General features: G+C 37.7%; 3 protein-coding genes across 3 annotated transcripts; all 3 read right to left on the bottom strand.

Moving 5' to 3' along the window:
- Nucleotides 1-149: 149 nt before the first annotated feature.
- On the bottom strand, nucleotides 150-1,297 carry LOC134680474 (uncharacterized). The gene is made up of 2 exons (XM_063539604.1): nucleotides 1,082-1,297; nucleotides 150-490 (listed from the first exon to the last, which is right to left on the bottom strand). Exons 1-2 carry the CDS (start codon nucleotides 1,204-1,206, stop codon nucleotides 226-228), a joined length of 390 nt encoding a protein of 129 aa, XP_063395674.1. The 5' UTR covers nucleotides 1,207-1,297; the 3' UTR covers nucleotides 150-225.
- A 434-nt stretch (nucleotides 1,298-1,731) lies between these two features.
- On the bottom strand, nucleotides 1,732-3,887 carry LOC134679782 (uncharacterized). Its single transcript, XM_063538667.1, has 3 exons — nucleotides 3,696-3,887; nucleotides 3,079-3,345; nucleotides 1,732-2,733 (listed from the first exon to the last, which is right to left on the bottom strand). Exons 1-3 carry the CDS (start codon nucleotides 3,798-3,800, stop codon nucleotides 2,620-2,622), a joined length of 486 nt encoding a protein of 161 aa, XP_063394737.1. The 5' UTR covers nucleotides 3,801-3,887; the 3' UTR covers nucleotides 1,732-2,619.
- Nucleotides 3,888-13,483: 9,596 nt separating this feature from the next.
- On the bottom strand, nucleotides 13,484-15,811 carry LOC134679781 (histone-lysine N-methyltransferase SETMAR-like). The gene is made up of 2 exons (XM_063538666.1): nucleotides 15,098-15,811; nucleotides 13,484-13,995 (listed from the first exon to the last, which is right to left on the bottom strand). Exons 1-2 carry the CDS (start codon nucleotides 15,660-15,662, stop codon nucleotides 13,568-13,570), a joined length of 993 nt encoding a protein of 330 aa, XP_063394736.1. The 5' UTR covers nucleotides 15,663-15,811; the 3' UTR covers nucleotides 13,484-13,567.
- Nucleotides 15,812-17,517: the final 1,706 nt, after the last annotated feature.

Here is a 17,517-nt window from a genome sequence, read left to right as displayed (position 1 = left end):
CTGGTGCAATATTTATGGGCACTAGTGGGTTTCGAATGGTATAAATTATTAATGTATGTTAGGTAAACCAGTTTAATATGATAATAAATATAAATCTCACTTCAGAAAAATATCTAAGTGTATAAAAAATCATTGCTGTCTTTGCTAAAGCATGAAGGATAATATTATTACCATGACATTTAATAGTAACAACCAATCCATACCCATAAAACTCTTTTTTAATCTTTATTTCTGGCTAAAATCAACCCGTCCACTGATAATCTCCTCAACCCGCATCCTCTGCTTGCTATTCAGTGGGTCCGGGGTGAGCTTCTGTACGTATCTCCGCGGCGGTATGTGGTGCGACAGGATGCCCTGCGAGAACTCGCGGTGCACGCGCACGCCGCCCAGCGCCAGCGGCTGGAGACGCTCGAAGCTGTACAGCTCCTTCATGAACTGGCGACGCTGCGCGACCTTGGCCCAGTGGTAGCGGTGCCGGCAGACCACGCGGCTGAAAAAGTTGGGATTTCACAATTTTATGTTTTTGTACATGACAGTGGCAAACAAGAAGCCTATGGCCTATGGACCTTGTTGTTTTAGCGTTGTCACAAGCGCGTTGCTGAAGAATTCACGCAACGAAGCCATTTTGATCTGTAGCTGGTAATAATATAGCGCATGTGACGAATCTACAATCAGTTATTATATTAAAGTGCAATGTTTTATTATCAGAGCTCGGATAGGGTGAGCTATTTGCCTTATAATTTGACATGTCTTATGTCATATATAAGGCAAATAGCTCACCCTATCCGAGCTCTGCTAATGATACTGGCTACATTCCTAGATACTAATATTATAAATGCGAAAATAACTTTGTCTGCTACCGCTGAACCGATTTAGGTAAAATTTGCTAAACGAGATTGAGTCCCACAGGCCCAGGAGGATAGTAGGTAGTTTAATCATGGAAATAAATTATACTCAAACGAAGTCGCTAGCAAAGCTGGTTCAATTCAATAACTTAATAAAAAATAGCCTTAAAACCCAAACAAGTATTTATGAAACGACTCTGAAAGTACAGGTTCTACAAGCTAGTCAAAACACTTACTATGCCAGGCCCAGTTTGGAGTAGCTCGGGTGGATACTGACATCTGACCGCGCTAATTCCGGAAACCCCGGGTACAGTGGCACCCGTCGCTTCTTCGGCTCCTCCTGCGCTGGCTGATTCTGCATCTTAGAGTAGTGTTCTATAGGAATACTTGTATCTGGGGTACAGTATTTACAGGTAATTGAAGGGTTGTCTGGGGGTGACTGTTGCTAGGCGATGTTTGATCGTTTGAGAAAAAGGTTTGGAAAACGAGGTTCTATTTCTGTCAATATGGTAACATTTTAGGGACCCTACGTGATTATAATATTCTTTGGACCCTACGGCTCGGAAGTGCCGGGTGAAAAAGAAACCATCTTCACACCTTGAAGCCGTCTGTTAGCAAGTAGTTAGTATCTCATCATACAAAATACAGTATATAATTATTATTATAACAATTTAAATATTTTAACAGGCCCGCTTGGAATTGGACAGGATTTATAGTGCTAATTTCTACAAAATTGGGGATTATGACAGTGACAAATGTACGGGCGCGCCATAGGTAGTTGACGTAGCGCTACTAGGGCTTGGTGTGTAGAAAGTAGGACTCTAGTTTCATTTAGGAGGCAAAATATCCATTGTGCAATGAGCATGCTTAACAATAAAAACCGAAATTAAATTAACAGTTTATTCATACAGCAGTATCATTTAAATTATTAAAACTACTTCCCAACCTTCCCTTGAAGTGTTAACTTTACATACATTTGATAGTTTTTCCGGCTAGGAATCTTCACTATGTAGAATCTTTCCACTGAACTTTTGTTCAATCAAATTATTGTAGGATATTAGACCCTAACACTATACAGTTATGGTGCAAATTCACAGTACTCAATATTTTTAAATGCCAAAAACAAGATTATATGTATACAAATCTTCTTGTTATTCATCAAATAACAAATATGATAAATCTCTCACTAGACAAGATAGATTGTTCAATTATATTTCAGAAAAGTAACTGAATACCTCTATTTGCATGGTGATATCAAGGAATTATAAAATGTTTATGGAAGAGTGAGCACCACATTTAAACTATGTAACCATGCCTTACCTAATCATTATACATAGAGAATTTAACAGCAAATTAAATTTTTCAGTTTTTAGCCAAAATTGTATGGTAATGAGATCATGACATCAACAATTAATGAAAAAATATATTGTTGTAGAAAAAAGTATATTAAATAAACTATATGTTTCTGACAAACCAAAGGTAATCGGATTTTATTTCTGGCTAAAATTAAATAAGATGTCATGTTTTCTACATGTATAATTGCTAGCCTGGGTAGATGTTTTATATCTTCCTCTGGCCAAGAAAAATCTTTGGCAAAACTTACTGACAATAAATCATCAGAGATACAATAAGAGGAATTAAATTTCTTATTGTTAAAAATCTGTTTAAAACAGTAGTAAGTAAGACTTTGCATAAACAAATCATACTATACAAAGTGTCAGTATTAGAGTCGATTTGACAAATGTTCAGTGGGAAGCGTTATTAGTGTGTTAGCTCAGGACGCGGAGACGGCGGCCACTCTGCTCTTGCAGACGCACTCATTGAAGTCATTCACTAGCACCGCACACAGCAGGGACTTGTTGGGGTTTGTGCTGTAGCATTGCAGGACCTGGAATTGGGGATAATATATGTTGTTCAAATAATTGGTTAGAGGAAGAATGGAGATATAAAAACAAAGAAGTATATGAATAGTTAAAAATCTTGTATTCAGCAGAGCTGGCTCCCAACAATATGGTTAACAGAGTGGTAGGCCAGGGCTTGCTTGTAAACATTACTTAGATCTTCATGTATGTGCACTGCTATGACAGAAGTGGAAAAATTTAATGGCAGCAAAACGGTTCACAGAAGCTCAATAAATTCACTGCTTAGATAGAATACATATGTGTGTTCATTTTGTACTGGAAACAGGGAGCTCAGCACCGAAAGTGTTAAGCAGAATAACATAGTCTAGTACCTTTGCTTTTTCCTCTTGACATGGTGGTAGCTTACTGGCAATTTTATCCTTCTGCGCTAACTCAAACAAATCATTGGCCTCTTTAAGAGTCTTTTGATATTCAATCTGCATCCCGCTGTTGATTTTCTCGTGTGCTCGTTTTAGACCTTCAATCCTCCGAGCCCAATAGGCCTCTTCTGCTGCGTGGTCTTGTTGCTGCCTTCGCGACTCGTAGTACTGAGGCGGGACGAACTGAGGTGCCACAGGCGCTGCTGGCTGAGCTGCTTGCTGTAATCGTCATTGATAACATTAAAAAAGTAAATTGTTTATGGGCTGTTGTTCTTTTCCTAGCTTTCAAATCTACATGGCCATGGCTTGAAAAGTTAGTGTGCTACTTAAAATCGGCTATTCAAAAGTTTAGTTCGGTTTTCAAAATTGAAAAATAACCTAGTATTCCAAGGTTATCCATAGAGTAACTTCACATGTACAATCGCACTTATTGATCTTTTATTCACAAGAAATAAAACGAAAGATAATTAAGTAACTTATTAGTGGTTTGGTAAACAAAACACTTGGCACAGTTTGTTTAATCTAGGCGACATTGATGTAAATTATGTAATTCAAAATCAGTCTCATACATTCGCGGCCAGTTGAGCCTGTATCCTTTCTAACGCGTCCTGGGAAACTTGAATTGCATTTTCGTTATCCACGCTTAGTTTTCTTGTGCTTTGCGAGCCTCCCATGTTATTAAAAAAAATAATTCAAGTAATTTTATGTTCGGCGAATCACGTCAGAAAGTCATTTTTTGACAACTGGCTCAGCTACCATAGAATAGATATACTTAACCCTATTAATGCTTAGAGCATGTATCTACCACATGTCATTCATATTTGCATTAGGCAACCCTGGCATATTTGATGTCCAGAATGAAGAGGTATAGCCATCTCTTAAACATTGAAGTGTACTTTAAAAATCACAAATTTACTTTGAATCAATAATTTATATTAAGAGAAGCATCCAAAAATTGTTGAAAAGTTATCAAGCAACTATTAGGAACAGTGCATGAACAGTGTGAGAGTAGAAATATAGATGGCAGCACTAGAACCGCTCTTTATTCGCAAGTCCTCACTAGATGGAGTTGGCAGCATCTTCACTATGCGGTATGGACGTTATGCTCTGGTTTCTAAGGATAGCGGTGCCGTCATATAGCGGCCGTCTCCATACAAATACCACGACATCCATATTTAGGTGTTTTTTTTATTTTATTATTATTATTTTGTATGGAGACGCCCGCTATATGACGGCACCACTATCCTAGGAGAACCGAGCTTTACGGTAGGGACTACTATAATACTTGACTATAAGCCTCGTGCATGAACTATAGGGGACAGCATAGGAGCCGTCAGATTTTTGGCGCGAGGCGTAAATGCTTCCTATGCAGCCCACAAGATGAACCTACTATGTACAAGGAAACGCACCTAGTGCGGGAAAGTAGCACCATATGTACTGTAAATAGATTATTTTGCTAGTTGTACTATTCCCGAGCACTCCTTAGGTAGGGTTGCCATAATTAGTCGGAACTGATAAAGGACAGTGGTATTCTAGAGCGCTATTAATAAATAAACAAATATTATAGGACATTTTTACACAAATTGACTAAGCCCCACGCCTAGGTAAGCTCAAGAAGGCTTGTGTTGTGGGTACCCAGACAACGATATAAATGTATATAATATATAAATAGTTACATCGAAAACAACCATGAATCAGGAAGAAATATCTGTATCACCGACATCACCGTCACCGTACAAATAAATGCCCTTACCAGGATTCGAACCCGGGACCATCGGTTTCATACTCTTCATAGGCAGGGTCACTACCCACTAGGCCAGACCGGTTGACAAAATACGGGAAATTAATAAACGGGACAAAAACGGGACGTGATACTTAAATACGGTGACAGTCCCGTGTCCCGTATGTACGGGACGTATGGCAACCCTATCCTTAGGGCACATACGACGTTATCGGATAATGGCGGTGGAACCGGTCGGGCCGGTCGCTATCATCGCCGTGCTTTCTTCTGTCTGATCGCGGTGCGATCCGGCTCACGGCGTAACTATACTAGCGACTAGCGACCCGCCCCGGCTTCGCACAGGTTACACAAAGCTACCTCAAGAATCACTCTATTGATAGGTGAGAACAGCATGAAAATTCATTCCATAGCTAGTTGTTGAGTTTATTGCGCACATACATACAGACGCGGCGGGGGCTTATAATTTTTGATATTTTTTTCTACAAATCTTATGTTGCATGAAAACTATCACAATAATAAAAAAGTTTGAAGGACACCACCATCAACAATTCCCACGATTTAAGTTCAGAAGGAAAACTCCAGGAAACTAGAGCAAGCTTTTCCGACTTAATGAAGTTTAAGAAGAGGCTTGTCGGTACTTAGCGAACAATGTCGGCTCGAGCTCGGACAATCCAGGCTGCGCCGATTAAATAACTCGGGAAAACTCGCAGCACGGCACCACGCCACAGACAAAACATCCTCCAGACTTAGCATAGTCGCGCTACCCCCGCCACGCATATGGTAATTTTACCCTATGTTCGAGTCGAAAGTGTCTTTGTGTGACGTTCGTGTCTTTGAACGGACCAATCACGGCACGGGACTTCGCTCACCTCGTCCCGCGCATCCCCGCATTTTTGGCATCATCGGTTGCGCGAAATAATTGCTCTAAACTCGGTCTAGAGGATTCCTAGTCTATGCAGCACGTCTACTAATTCTTTAACTTATAATCTGTTTCTTGCTTACGCTACGTCTTACGTAGGCGAACAACGCGCGAACGCGGCGCGGCGCGGCGCGGCGAAATCAATCCTTTGATGCCCATAGAAGTGTCCTACGTAAGCGATCTCGTTGCGAACGCGGTGCGGCGCGATTTGCACGCGAATGTCAGGCGGCGCGGCGCGGCGCGGCGCGGCGGCGGCCGCTTTCGCCGCGCCGCGCCGCGCCGCGTTCGCGCGTTGTTCGCCTACGTAAGACGTAGCGTTAAGGATCTCGAATTCTCGACTATTATGGTACGTGTCCAAGGGTACAGTGAAGCAGTTATGAGACGTATGCTGCGCGTGGTTTCACCAGCGTATGTTTTGTTCACACAATAATTAATTAGAATATCTGGCGACGTAGACTCTGACGTTAACTTTGGACGAAGTTAATTGGCAGTAAAAAATGCATACTTACATGTGCCTATAAACTCGATAGGGCACTTGACATAAAAAGTTTGTGTGGTCCGACTCTACGAATAAATGGAGAATATAATCAAACCTTCAATTATGTCGTAAAACGCTGGCTGATTTGAGTTATCATTACATTTGTTTCTGTCGCGAGGTCACACGCGACGACGCGACAAATGTGTCAGTGACAGAAAAATATTCTATCAAACGGTAGCAGGAAAATGTCGGACCCAGAGCCCATGAACATATTTTTTCTATTATATAGTCACTCAGAAAGCGGTTGATAAAATTAAAATTATCCAAGAATTATAAGCAACTAAGAACTATTCGGCTGACGAGAATCAAAATGGATGTTAGCAGTGAGTTCGCAATGTTGTGCATGTGTTGTGTAACGTGTTTGTGTTTAGAGTGATGCTGATAGAGATTGCGGCCATAATGTGGACTCGCGTTATACATGTAAGTAAATGGCAATTCGTTTTAACCATATAAGTATTATTTTGTAAAAAGCTTGATTCATTCGAGACTCTTCGTACCTGGCATCATCATTCATCATTCAATGCCTTTGCGGTCAGCTATATACAAGTAGGTATAATATTCTCTAAAAAAAATATGAAGTAGTAATAATAAATAATAAAATTGTTTATTCATTATAAGCGTTAGGTTACAGATACTTGTATTGAGAGGCACGGCTCTTCCTTATAGTTGCTAATGTAGGTACTTTACAGAAGAATGGAATTCTGTCTGTGAGGATTTCAACTAACAACTTTTACACAGGGTGCTGGTATTTCAGGGCTATAACCGCGAAAATTAAAGTTCACAGTTTGCGGGCATTTTTCGCTGTCATCCTAATTACGCCTTCATCGGAGTAAAAGAGAAAGATCCCCGCAATTTCCGAATTTCGGTTTTCGCGGTAGGCCCCCAGGTAAGTATACCCGGTGATTCTAGCACAAATATATACATGATGACGCTTACGTATACATTCTAGACCTGCGGATTCTAGAATTACTATACCCACTAGAATTAAATAATCGCAATTCCAAAGTCCTGGGGAAAGACTGCTTTCTAAAGTCTGTGCGGAAGGAGAAGAGTCGTGAAATGTATGGGGCCCAATACATTCCACGACTCTTCTCTTTCCGCATTGACTGTATAGTAGTAGACAACATGAAGATTGACAGCTACGCGAGCTTTTCGAACTACCCTCACTTGGTCTTTATAAATTAAAGCTATAGGGGGTGGTCAAACATTCACAACGATCTGATTTAGGGTTTCTTGTAAGTCTTATATCCCTGACAGATCAACGGCAGTCCAGTAAAAAAAATAATACTATAAAATTAGTGTACGTGGTCGCGGGCCGGATCGCGCGTGCGCTGCGCCCAGCCGCCGCCTCGCATTATCAGCGTTCGAACTTCGAATCGTAACGTAAACACCCATTACCACAGAATAAATAATAGTACTAGGTACAGAAGACTCACTCTCTAACAATACGCGTCCGTCACGATCAGCGCAGATATGGCCGCTAGGTGGCGACAGCGCCACGCGCGGCTTATGGCCAACCCCAAAATTGGGGTCGAGCGGATGTACTTTTAGCTACCTGTAGCAAAGCGACGAAATCGCGGAGTGAGCCACGCCTGCCATTACGCGCACCACTACAGAGGTACTGCGACCGCTGGGATCGGACGTTTTTTGAATTTCAAGTGCTCGTATAATTTTTGAAATTGTAAAAAGGGCACTTTATAAGCGTAGTCTAACCTAATAGGTTTCATAATTTTTTTCTAGCCGGGGGTCCGTCCACCCTTCACTTCTTCCCAGAAAAAAGCCTTTTAATGGCTTAGTCATTTATCGATAGCCCCAACGATTTGCTTTCCCTTTGAATTGCTTACCCGTTTATTTTACTTACTTACCTCTAGGAAGGGGTTTCCCTTTCAGAGATACCGCTACAAATGAAAGGGTAACAACCCGTTCTTAATTCAAAAAAATATGACATCCGTGCTGTCAACGCGCTAGACAACCAGTCATTCTCTTTAAACATATATTAGGAATATTTATTCAATTTTTGTTGAACATGGCATAAGCGAAGCGTTATAAACGAGACCCCTTCTAGAGGATAGCGCTTAGGAACGGGTATCAGACATTAGATAAGAAAACTGCATATCCGTATTATGGAGGGGTTTAAAAGCCAAATGAAAAGGTTTTTTTAGAGAGCAACGGCTTGGGTAAGCAAAGTCTTACGAAATACCCCTTCCAAAACCCTCGAACGGGATACCGGACCGGTCCCTTAACAAATAATTTAATAAATAATGAATAATGTATTCATAATACAGCTACTCTGTAAGATTTAGATTCACTTATTTTTCAAAAAGTATTGGGAATACATTAAGTTTTCATACTAAAAATTTTCCGGGTCAGTATGAAAACTTAATGTATTCCCAATACTTTTTGAGAAATAAATGAATCTAAATCTTACAGAGTAGCTCTATTATGAATACATTATTCATTATTTATTATTGGTAGACGAACTTAATTAATGTTAACTGAAGTTTGAGGAAGGTATCTTATTTATTTATATTTTATTTTTTTTTGCTTTTAAAAAGTCTTTATTTATTACATGACAATTACATAGGTACATAGAATAAACATTAATTTCACTTAAGAACTAAGAATTAAATTATCAATTTAGAGTTTCTAAAAGTATAAATTACAACTAAAACCTAAACCAACCCATAAAAACTAATCAAACATCCCACCCTGCATCGCCCCCAACGCAAAGGTGCCCATCACGCTTGCTGCGTTTCCGCGTTGAACCACGATGGACAACCTCTGCGCCAGGAACGACCCGGAGCGAGGGTCGAGACCCCTCTGCTGCAGGCGTCGCCCCAGCTCCCCGAGAAAAGTTTTTGTCTCCGCGCACCAACACCCAGATGTCTCCTTATAGGTTCCCTCCGGTATCTTATAACTAAGAACATTTTCTCAAAAACATTATATCAATTAAGTAAAGTGCAGTATTCTTATAACAAAGATACCACAAAAAAATCAGTGTAGTGAAACTATACCACAACTTCTTAAACCGTTAGAAATCCCCACTGGAACCCATTTTAAATATATATTTTACGATAGAATTTGTTTTATAATTAATTATACACGGTGTAACATGAGTAAACCGAATAATTTTAACCACGCATTTCTGAGGTCAAAAGAAGTAAAAAATGTAATATGAGTTTAGGTCAATTTCGCCAAAAAAAAATTTTTTTTGTTGTTTTGTTTTTTAAATTTTTTGAATGTATTTGCACATAAATAATAAATGTTATTGGAAAACTTGTCACTTAAAATTGATTTTTACATTTTTTTTTTCGTAGAACCTACTTTTTGCAAAGTGTTACTTGTCACTTTTTGACATCTATCAATAAGGATATTTAGACTACGTCCCATAGCAGCAACATCACCATCAAAAAGGCCTTTTACACTATGTAACAATAAAAATTTGTTTTTTTTTTTAATTAATAATATCTCTGAAATTAGACGAATTTCAAAAAAGTTTATAGGACATTTTTGTCTCCAAATATGATCAGGAATACGCTGTTAAAATTATTCGGTTTTCTCATGTTACATCGTGTATACCTACTTGTAGATATGACCTAGATATTGAATTTATCGTCCTTTATTGGGTTAATTGTACCCTAAGATAAATATCGCTTAACCTCAGCCTATATAGTTTTTTGACCCCTACAAAACTCGTATTAACTGTTGTTTCAAAATCATGATTCAATCATGATCAGTCATGTTTCAAAAGCCATTCACCAAACGATATCTCACACCAACGATAATATCAAAAACTTTTTCATACCTACTGCCAATGTTCTACCATTTTACCTTTACCGCTGCTTTCAAGAATAACGTTACATATTTGTATAAGAAAACGCTGATTCTACATTTGCATTGCCTGCAAAGTAAAGTTGGTAAAGAAATACAAAAGAGTTTAGATTCTTTATGGTATAATTTAGGCAAGCGACTCATTTTATGTATCAACCATTAATTGCCAAGATTGGGACGGTTTTTTATTACGTTTTTTATCGAAGCACCTGTGCCTAAAAGCGCTGGAATCCGATGACTGGATATTTTGTACAAATAAAACAATTTTTAGAAGCAATTAGCACTGAATATTAGACTTAATCTAATGCGTAGTAGAGTTGAATATCGGTTAGATGTGAGAAATGACTTCTTTTTAAATAAGGGTGAGAAGATGCGACCACTGACAAGCCGGAGGCAGGCAGGTAGAGAAATCGATTGTTATTACTACCTACATTCGGAAACCAATTCTGATGTTTTTGAACGCCGGTGGCAAACAAGCGTGCAGCCCGCTTGATTTTAAGTAGCCAACCCTATTGGCGTTTGCAATTCTAGTATAGTTTCACGCGCGTTGCGGATCCTACAAGCATCTAAAACAAGACCGATCAAGACAAATTTCAGAAAACTTTGTATGACATTTTAGTCTCTAAATGCGGTCAAGAATACACCTTTATAATCTGTCGGGTTTTATCAGCCCACGGTGTATTGTATACGGTAAGTACTTGAATGTCCATGGTTAATTTCATGTTATTACTGAATGTCGTTTTAGTCTGAGCCCGTCTTCCATTGTACGGCGGCGGTAACTTAAGAGTTACGTTTACGGTACTGCATAAGTGCAGTACCGTAAAATGGGGTGAGTTGGGTGAAATTGGACTTTCAAACCTCGATAAAATTTTATTTTTACATGTGAAAACTGAATGGTGTATATAATAAGTGGTTCGGACGTTTGTATTTTAGTTTGTATTTTATTTTGGGTAGTTCCATTTCATAACTTTGACGATAAAGAGGAAAACCCACCTCACCCCGTAGTGCCTTGTATTTGGCGTGAGAGGGTTTTTCATACAAAGGTGATTTTGGAAGATTGTTGGATCGATTTTTTATTATTATGCGTATTACTATAGCCCCATTTAAAATTGGAATACATTATTTTTGTAGCAGTAGCCTTAAAATCCCTTCTCACTCCCCTCTCAAACCTTCTCTCCCCATTCATAACCCAACTCTCCCCGCGAAACCTACTCACCCCGTTTTACGGTAGGTAATAACTAATAAAATAAATATATCGGAATAAAACCATCGGTCAGTATAGTCATACGAAAGGAAAGAAACGTAGTAAACAAACCCTTTCTAACCCGGGAAACCCCTGCAACTTTACAATTAGCACGAAACACGAACCCCGCTGTTACTTATTGTGTTGTGTTACTTGTGTTTCTACAAGACCAGAGAGGTTCAAGTCACTAGTGTTTGTGCTCGCACGATTGTAGGTCTTGTTAGTTGTTTTAACCCTTTAACCTTTTGACATTTCTTTCTAGTTATTCGATTTCGTACCATAATTCTTATAATAGAGATGCGCTTTTGTTTTAAGTATGATGGCAAGTTGGCAAGTATGTTGCCGCTACGAACTAAAGGGTTAATATAGACCTGTACATGTGTTATACGTTAGAATGTTGTTACAGGAATATATGACTTCCTCCCATCCACTTTTAAGAAGAAAATTAAGAAATGATCGATCCCCCTCTTAATCGTCTTACGTAATAAATGAACGCCTTTACGTTCCAAGTGATAACCAGATGTACAAAAATATAAACAAATCTTTACTACACTAATTTAAATAGGTGTCAAATAGGGTATTTGCGTGGTGTCATGTAGGGTAATATCTAATTTGCTACTTGCGAAATATAATTTTTATGTAGTATTAAGGATGCAATAAGCCCAAATTTGTGCAGCAATGAAGGTTTACATTCAAATTTCGTCAGATGGAAGGAAACTGACACCGGACGTAAACTAGCAGAATGACCCTATGTGTCGTAATAGGATTACTAAAGTGTCAGCATCACTCATATGCAACCTCCAATAACCTGAACCCGCGGAACCCACGCCACGTGTAAGGTGCTGTGCTCGTTAGGGAACTTTTTACATGCGTCGCTCGTTAGCTTAATGAGTTATAATGACTACATGCAGAATAGTTGTAAGTTCTAACACGGTAGCGCGGGTTTGTTCAAGTTTTCATGAGTCTCAGATAAAATTGTGAGAATAAATATAACCTTTAGCGTCCCACACCTACAGCGCTCATACAAGTACAAATTATCTCTAATGAAATTTATATATATATATATATATAGGTAGTTATTAAAATGGAACAGAGTTGCTTTTGTTTTATTTCGTTCGATTTTAAAACGATTTTAAAATTTAATTTTTGTAATAGTTAATTTAGTTGTAATAGTTAGGGAGGCGAGGTAGCTAAATGGCGTAATTCAACGGCGCCGTCGAGACCTATCAAAATCGAAAGATAAAATAATTTCGAAAAGAAAAGCTCGTATGGAAAAAACCATTTTAGCGGTGGGTTTGGCGTGTACGGTTTTTCAAAAATGTTAATAAAAACAGTTACTTGGGCATTCTCGAGCGCGTCAGATATTCATACTACGTATGCCCCGAGTGCCTCTGATAACAACGGTATACTAATCTGCCGGTTTGCGTGGTGGGGGTAGGCATATAAAGTAGTCAAAAATGCAAAAAAAAAAAATTAACTCGAGCGCGTCAGATTTTCGGAAGGGGTGTTAAGTAGGCCCCAAGGAAGCTTCCTTTAAAAAAACTGACGATTTCGGCGTGACGATAAGTTACGATGAGTTTTTGAAAATGCAAAAAAAAAAGTATTTTTGAAATACTCAAGCGCGTCAGATTTTCATAGGGGAGGTTTATCTCGGTATCCTGAAAGCATATTTTTTTAATCTGACAAAAATGTTGGTGGGTTCTCTTAATCTGACCGAAAAAGGTTTTTTGGTTTCTTTTTTTTCCTTTCTTTCTCCTTGATAAAACGGGGAATTTAAGAATGACAATAAAGCGATAGATACAACCAACGTAAATGTAGATGAAATGGCTAACAATTCAACAGGCTATTGAATAATATACATACATGAAACTGTACATGTTAATAATACTTTTGTATACAGATACGCGTAACTTTTTCCGAGTCCACGAAAATTGTCGAGAAGCTTTAGAAAAAAAAATTTTTGAGATATAATAAAAGTCACATAATTTAATCATCGTTATTTCATATCAATTTTTTTTAACACCCTCAGTTTTCGAGATATATGTATGAGAATGAAAACAAACAAGTACGAAAAGTTTGATATTTTTATTTTTCAATATACTCCCCCCCTATGTTCATCCACTTAAAAGATCGATCAATATTTTTTTTAAATCCCTCATAAAAATATTTTTATTCTTTGGTGTAAAAATGCTCCTCCACTGCCGCCTTCAATGCTTCATCGTCAGAAAAAAAAATTCCACGCAGATGCTTTTTAAGATTGGGGCACAAAAAGAAGTCGCTGGGGGCTAAGTCCGGACTATACGGTGGGTGAGTAGCAGTTTCAAACCCACATTCAACAATAGCTGCCTTGGCTATATGAGCAGTATGGACGGGGGCGTTGTCACACAGAAGCAGAACACCTTTGGTTAACTTTCCTCGCCTCTTTTCTTTGATTGCATCCTTTAATTGACGTAGAATGTTAGTGTAGCACTGTCCTGTGATATTTACACCTTTTTCTTTATAATCGATTAATAATTTTCCTTCACAATCCCAAAATATCGTGGCCATGACCTTGCCAGCTGAAGGGACGACCTTGAACTTCTTGGGATGAGCTGAACCTAGTAAATTGGTTCAATGTTAATAATTTAATGTTAAATGAGAAAAAAACTAAATGTATTAAGTTTGTCACTAGTAGTAACGTAAGGCATGTGCAAGCAAGTGTCATTGTGAAGGATGAGGAATTGGAATTAGTTGATAGTACAGTTTTTCTTGGTATAACTTTAGATTCTAAACTCCAGTGGGGTCCCCATATTGCTACTCTTTCGAATAGACTGAGCTCTGCAGCTTTTGCAGTGAGCAAAATCCGTCAGTTAACTGATGTGAAAACAGCTCGATTAGTATATTTTAGTTACTTCCATAGCATTATGGCATATGGTATTTTACTGTGGGGCGGTGCTTCAGAGATAAATACCATTTTTGTTCTGCAGAAGAGGGCTATTCGAGCAATATACAAAATGAATCATAGAGACTCACTTAGAGATAAATTTAAGGAAATTGACATAATGACAGTGCACTGTCAATACATTTATGAGAATATTCTGTATGTACATAAAAATATTGTAAATTTTAGGAAAAATTGTGAAATCCATAATATTAATACTAGAAATAAACATAAGTTCGCAGTGCCCTTCACTCGGCTCCATAAAATTAAAAAATCATTCATGGGTAATTGTGTAAGATTTTATAATAAACTTCCAAACCATATTACTGAATTATCTATTAATAAATTTAAGAATTATGTAAAGCGTAAACTTATTTCCAAAGCTTATTATACCACACAGGACTACATGAATGATAATACAACGTGGAATTAATTGTTATTCGAAATGATTATTTATTTATTAGGTATATTTGATTATTGATGAGGAAATTGATATTCCGATGTAATACTATCTACTTGTTTGTTACTTATGCTTTTTTTGACATTTAGATTTTATTCTAGAAATTCTTTTATACAATTTTTTTTTAATGTTTGACGATCCTTTTGTGAAATTCTTAGTGTTAAATTTGACATGTATAATAATCCAATTTTATTATGGAATAATATTAACATCAATAAATTGCTCTGATAATTAGATTAAGATTAATTACGATTCATAAGAGCTTGTTGCTAGGCCTACATGAATAAAGTATATTTTGAATTTGAATTTGAATTTGAACCCTTAATGTGCCACTGCATGGACTCTTGTTTACTCTCTGGACCATAATGATGAACCCAGGTTTCATCTCCAGTAACTATTCTTTGCAGCACCGCATCATCATTTTCACCGCACAGGTCAATAACATCGGAACAACGCGCTACACGCATGTCTTTTTGAAGCTGAGTCAGCATTCGCGGAACCCATCTTGCACTTACTTTTGACATATTAAGATGGTCATGGATAATATCATGTACGATACCAATAGAAAGATTGGTTACTTGAGCTATAGATTTTACCTTCACTCGACCATCTTCCAATATAAGTTTTTCCACTTTATCAATATTTTCTTGTGAAGTAGCTACTACAGGCCGACCAGGTCTAGGGTCATCTTCAATACTCTCCCTTCCACGTTTAAATTCGCTTGACCACTTTTGAATGGTAGATAAAGAAGGAGCAGACTCACGGTAAACACAATCCATTTCCACTTTTATGGTTTTTTTATTTTTACCCGGTTTTGTCGAGAATCTTATGACGCATTGATGTTCTAATTTAGTTAACATTGTCAATTCGCACGTGATGTTCATGTTTGTTCAGCAATTGCAGAAAAACAAAAGAACATCTCGGTTCGAATTATACTTTTTTTTATGTCAATGAATAAACCTTAGCGGCCAGTAACGAAAGAAATTTAAGAAGAGGTTGTAAGATATCAATACCGAGAATATTTTGAACGCCCCTCGTACTCAAAAAACCGGGAGTTTGAGTTTTTATGATGCTTCAAGTCAAAAAGTTTTAACTTTGGACAAAAATGTAAAGAGACCTTTTTTGTGTAAAATAAAATTACCTTTTTTGTTTATTTAAACTTTTTTTTTGTAAAATGTATCGTTCGCGACTTATATGCCGCAACGCGTTCTTAGGAAGACGAAATGGCTCCTCCACACTTCCGGTCATGCGGAAACCGGCAGATTTTGTATTTTTAGTAAGTTTTAGATTATATTCTTCAAAATAAAAAATAAAAAAATCGCGCTCGAGAATGCCGGATTAACGTTTTTTTTTTACAAGTTCGCGACCCTATAACTCGGCGGCGTCAAGGACTTATCGTCAGATTAGTTAAATTTAGTCTTTAAACACTAAAATCAACCCCGAATATCTTAATCTGACGCGCTCGAGTATTTCAGACTATCCATTTTTTTTTACTAATCTGATCGTCTATCCTAGGCGCGCGTCACTACATATAGAGCTAAATACTTTACAAGGTTGTTCTATTAGGTCTAAGGTATCTCTCATATCTTAAACTGCCACGCCCGAGTATTGCCGAAAATTCCCCTATTCGCCTCCCTAACTATAAGGTTCAATAGTAAATATAAATTTGATGTATAACCTAAAAGTTTTACGATGGTTTTTTCATTGAAATATTAATAATTAACATTTATATTTTAACTAGTAATTGATAAAAAAAACTTATCAACCAAAAACAAGCATAAGTATCAGATATCAGATCCAAAGCGCAGGCTTCGTTACACATTACAAAAACTCATCCACCTTAGGTTTCGTCAGTATAAAATAATAATACAATAAGTAATTGTTAAGTAGGTAATGTTGATAAAATCATGGTTTTAATAACGAAAGTAAAAAGCGCGCGCGCAAGCGTTTTTCTACTTAAAATACGTCCCTTTATTAATACATTTAAAATTAGTTTGTTATTTACATTAAATATAATAATTAAATATATAAACTGATGTCAAAACTATCTTTTCTATTGAACTACATTTTATATTGAATGGCTCGAGGTTAAACCAGAAATGCCGCTTTTGATACTGACAGATCATATCCATAACAAACCTAGATCAAATTCATAACTTGTTATTACAATCAGAATACGACTCCCGGTATTACCTACCGCATCTCCATCCAATATTTCACAACCAGATGTCCAACACACGCAATACCAAGTCATAATGTAATCTACAAATACCCATAAGACCTCTAAACCCCCATACATACAGCTAATAACAATTCATATCTTTAAAATACAACTTTATGAAGTGGCGATAAGGTTGAAATTTCAAAGAAGTTTGTATGGAGTTAAGTCGTTCTGGCGTTGAAGGGTGCGCCCGCGCAGGTCGCGCGTTGATGTCTTTTGTATGCAATCATGGCACTTCGTTTTTTAGTTGGGTGAGGATTTGGGGAAAGTCTATAATGTTTGTCTATTGTAATTCCATAGAATCTTGACCGAAAGTATTCTTTATAGGCATGCTAAATTTTTATTATTTAGAAACTTCCTGTCTCGCACAGCTAAACTGCGGCATGGTCTGTCGCCTGGGGTATTATACCAAACCGATACGACCTTCATTCATACCTTCAAAAAAATAGCGTACTTCCATCTTAAAGGCCGGCAACGCACTTACGATGCCTCTGGTGTTGCGCGCGACCACGGGCGGC

This window comes from Cydia fagiglandana, chromosome 3, assembly GCF_963556715.1.
Source record: "Cydia fagiglandana chromosome 3, ilCydFagi1.1, whole genome shotgun sequence".
NCBI lineage: Eukaryota > Metazoa > Arthropoda > Insecta > Lepidoptera > Tortricidae > Cydia > Cydia fagiglandana.
This window is presented reverse-complemented; position numbering and strand designations above follow the sequence as displayed.

Bases quoted from the DNA above. Each gene is read 5' to 3' on its own strand.
- LOC134680474 (XM_063539604.1), bottom strand. From the start codon at position 1,206: ATGCAGAATCAGCCAGCGCAGGAGGAGCCGAAGAAGCGACGGGTGCCA. The intron at 491-1,081 runs GTAAGTGTTTTG...CAACTTTTTCAG, and splicing joins TCCAAACTGGGCCTGGCATA to CCGCGTGGTCTGCCGGCACC.
- LOC134679782 (XM_063538667.1), bottom strand. From the start codon at position 3,800: ATGGGAGGCTCGCAAAGCACAAGAAAACTAAGCGTGGATAACGAAAAT. The intron at 3,346-3,695 runs GTATGAGACTGA...TGACGATTACAG, and splicing joins AGGCTCAACTGGCCGCGAAT to CAAGCAGCTCAGCCAGCAGC. The intron at 2,734-3,078 runs GTACTAGACTAT...CCCCAATTCCAG, and splicing joins GTCAAGAGGAAAAAGCAAAG to GTCCTGCAATGCTACAGCAC.
- LOC134679781 (XM_063538666.1), bottom strand. From the start codon at position 15,662: ATGAACATCACGTGCGAATTGACAATGTTAACTAAATTAGAACATCAA. The intron at 13,996-15,097 runs GTTCAAATTCAA...CCAATTTACTAG, and splicing joins CATGCAGTGGCACATTAAGG to GTTCAGCTCATCCCAAGAAG.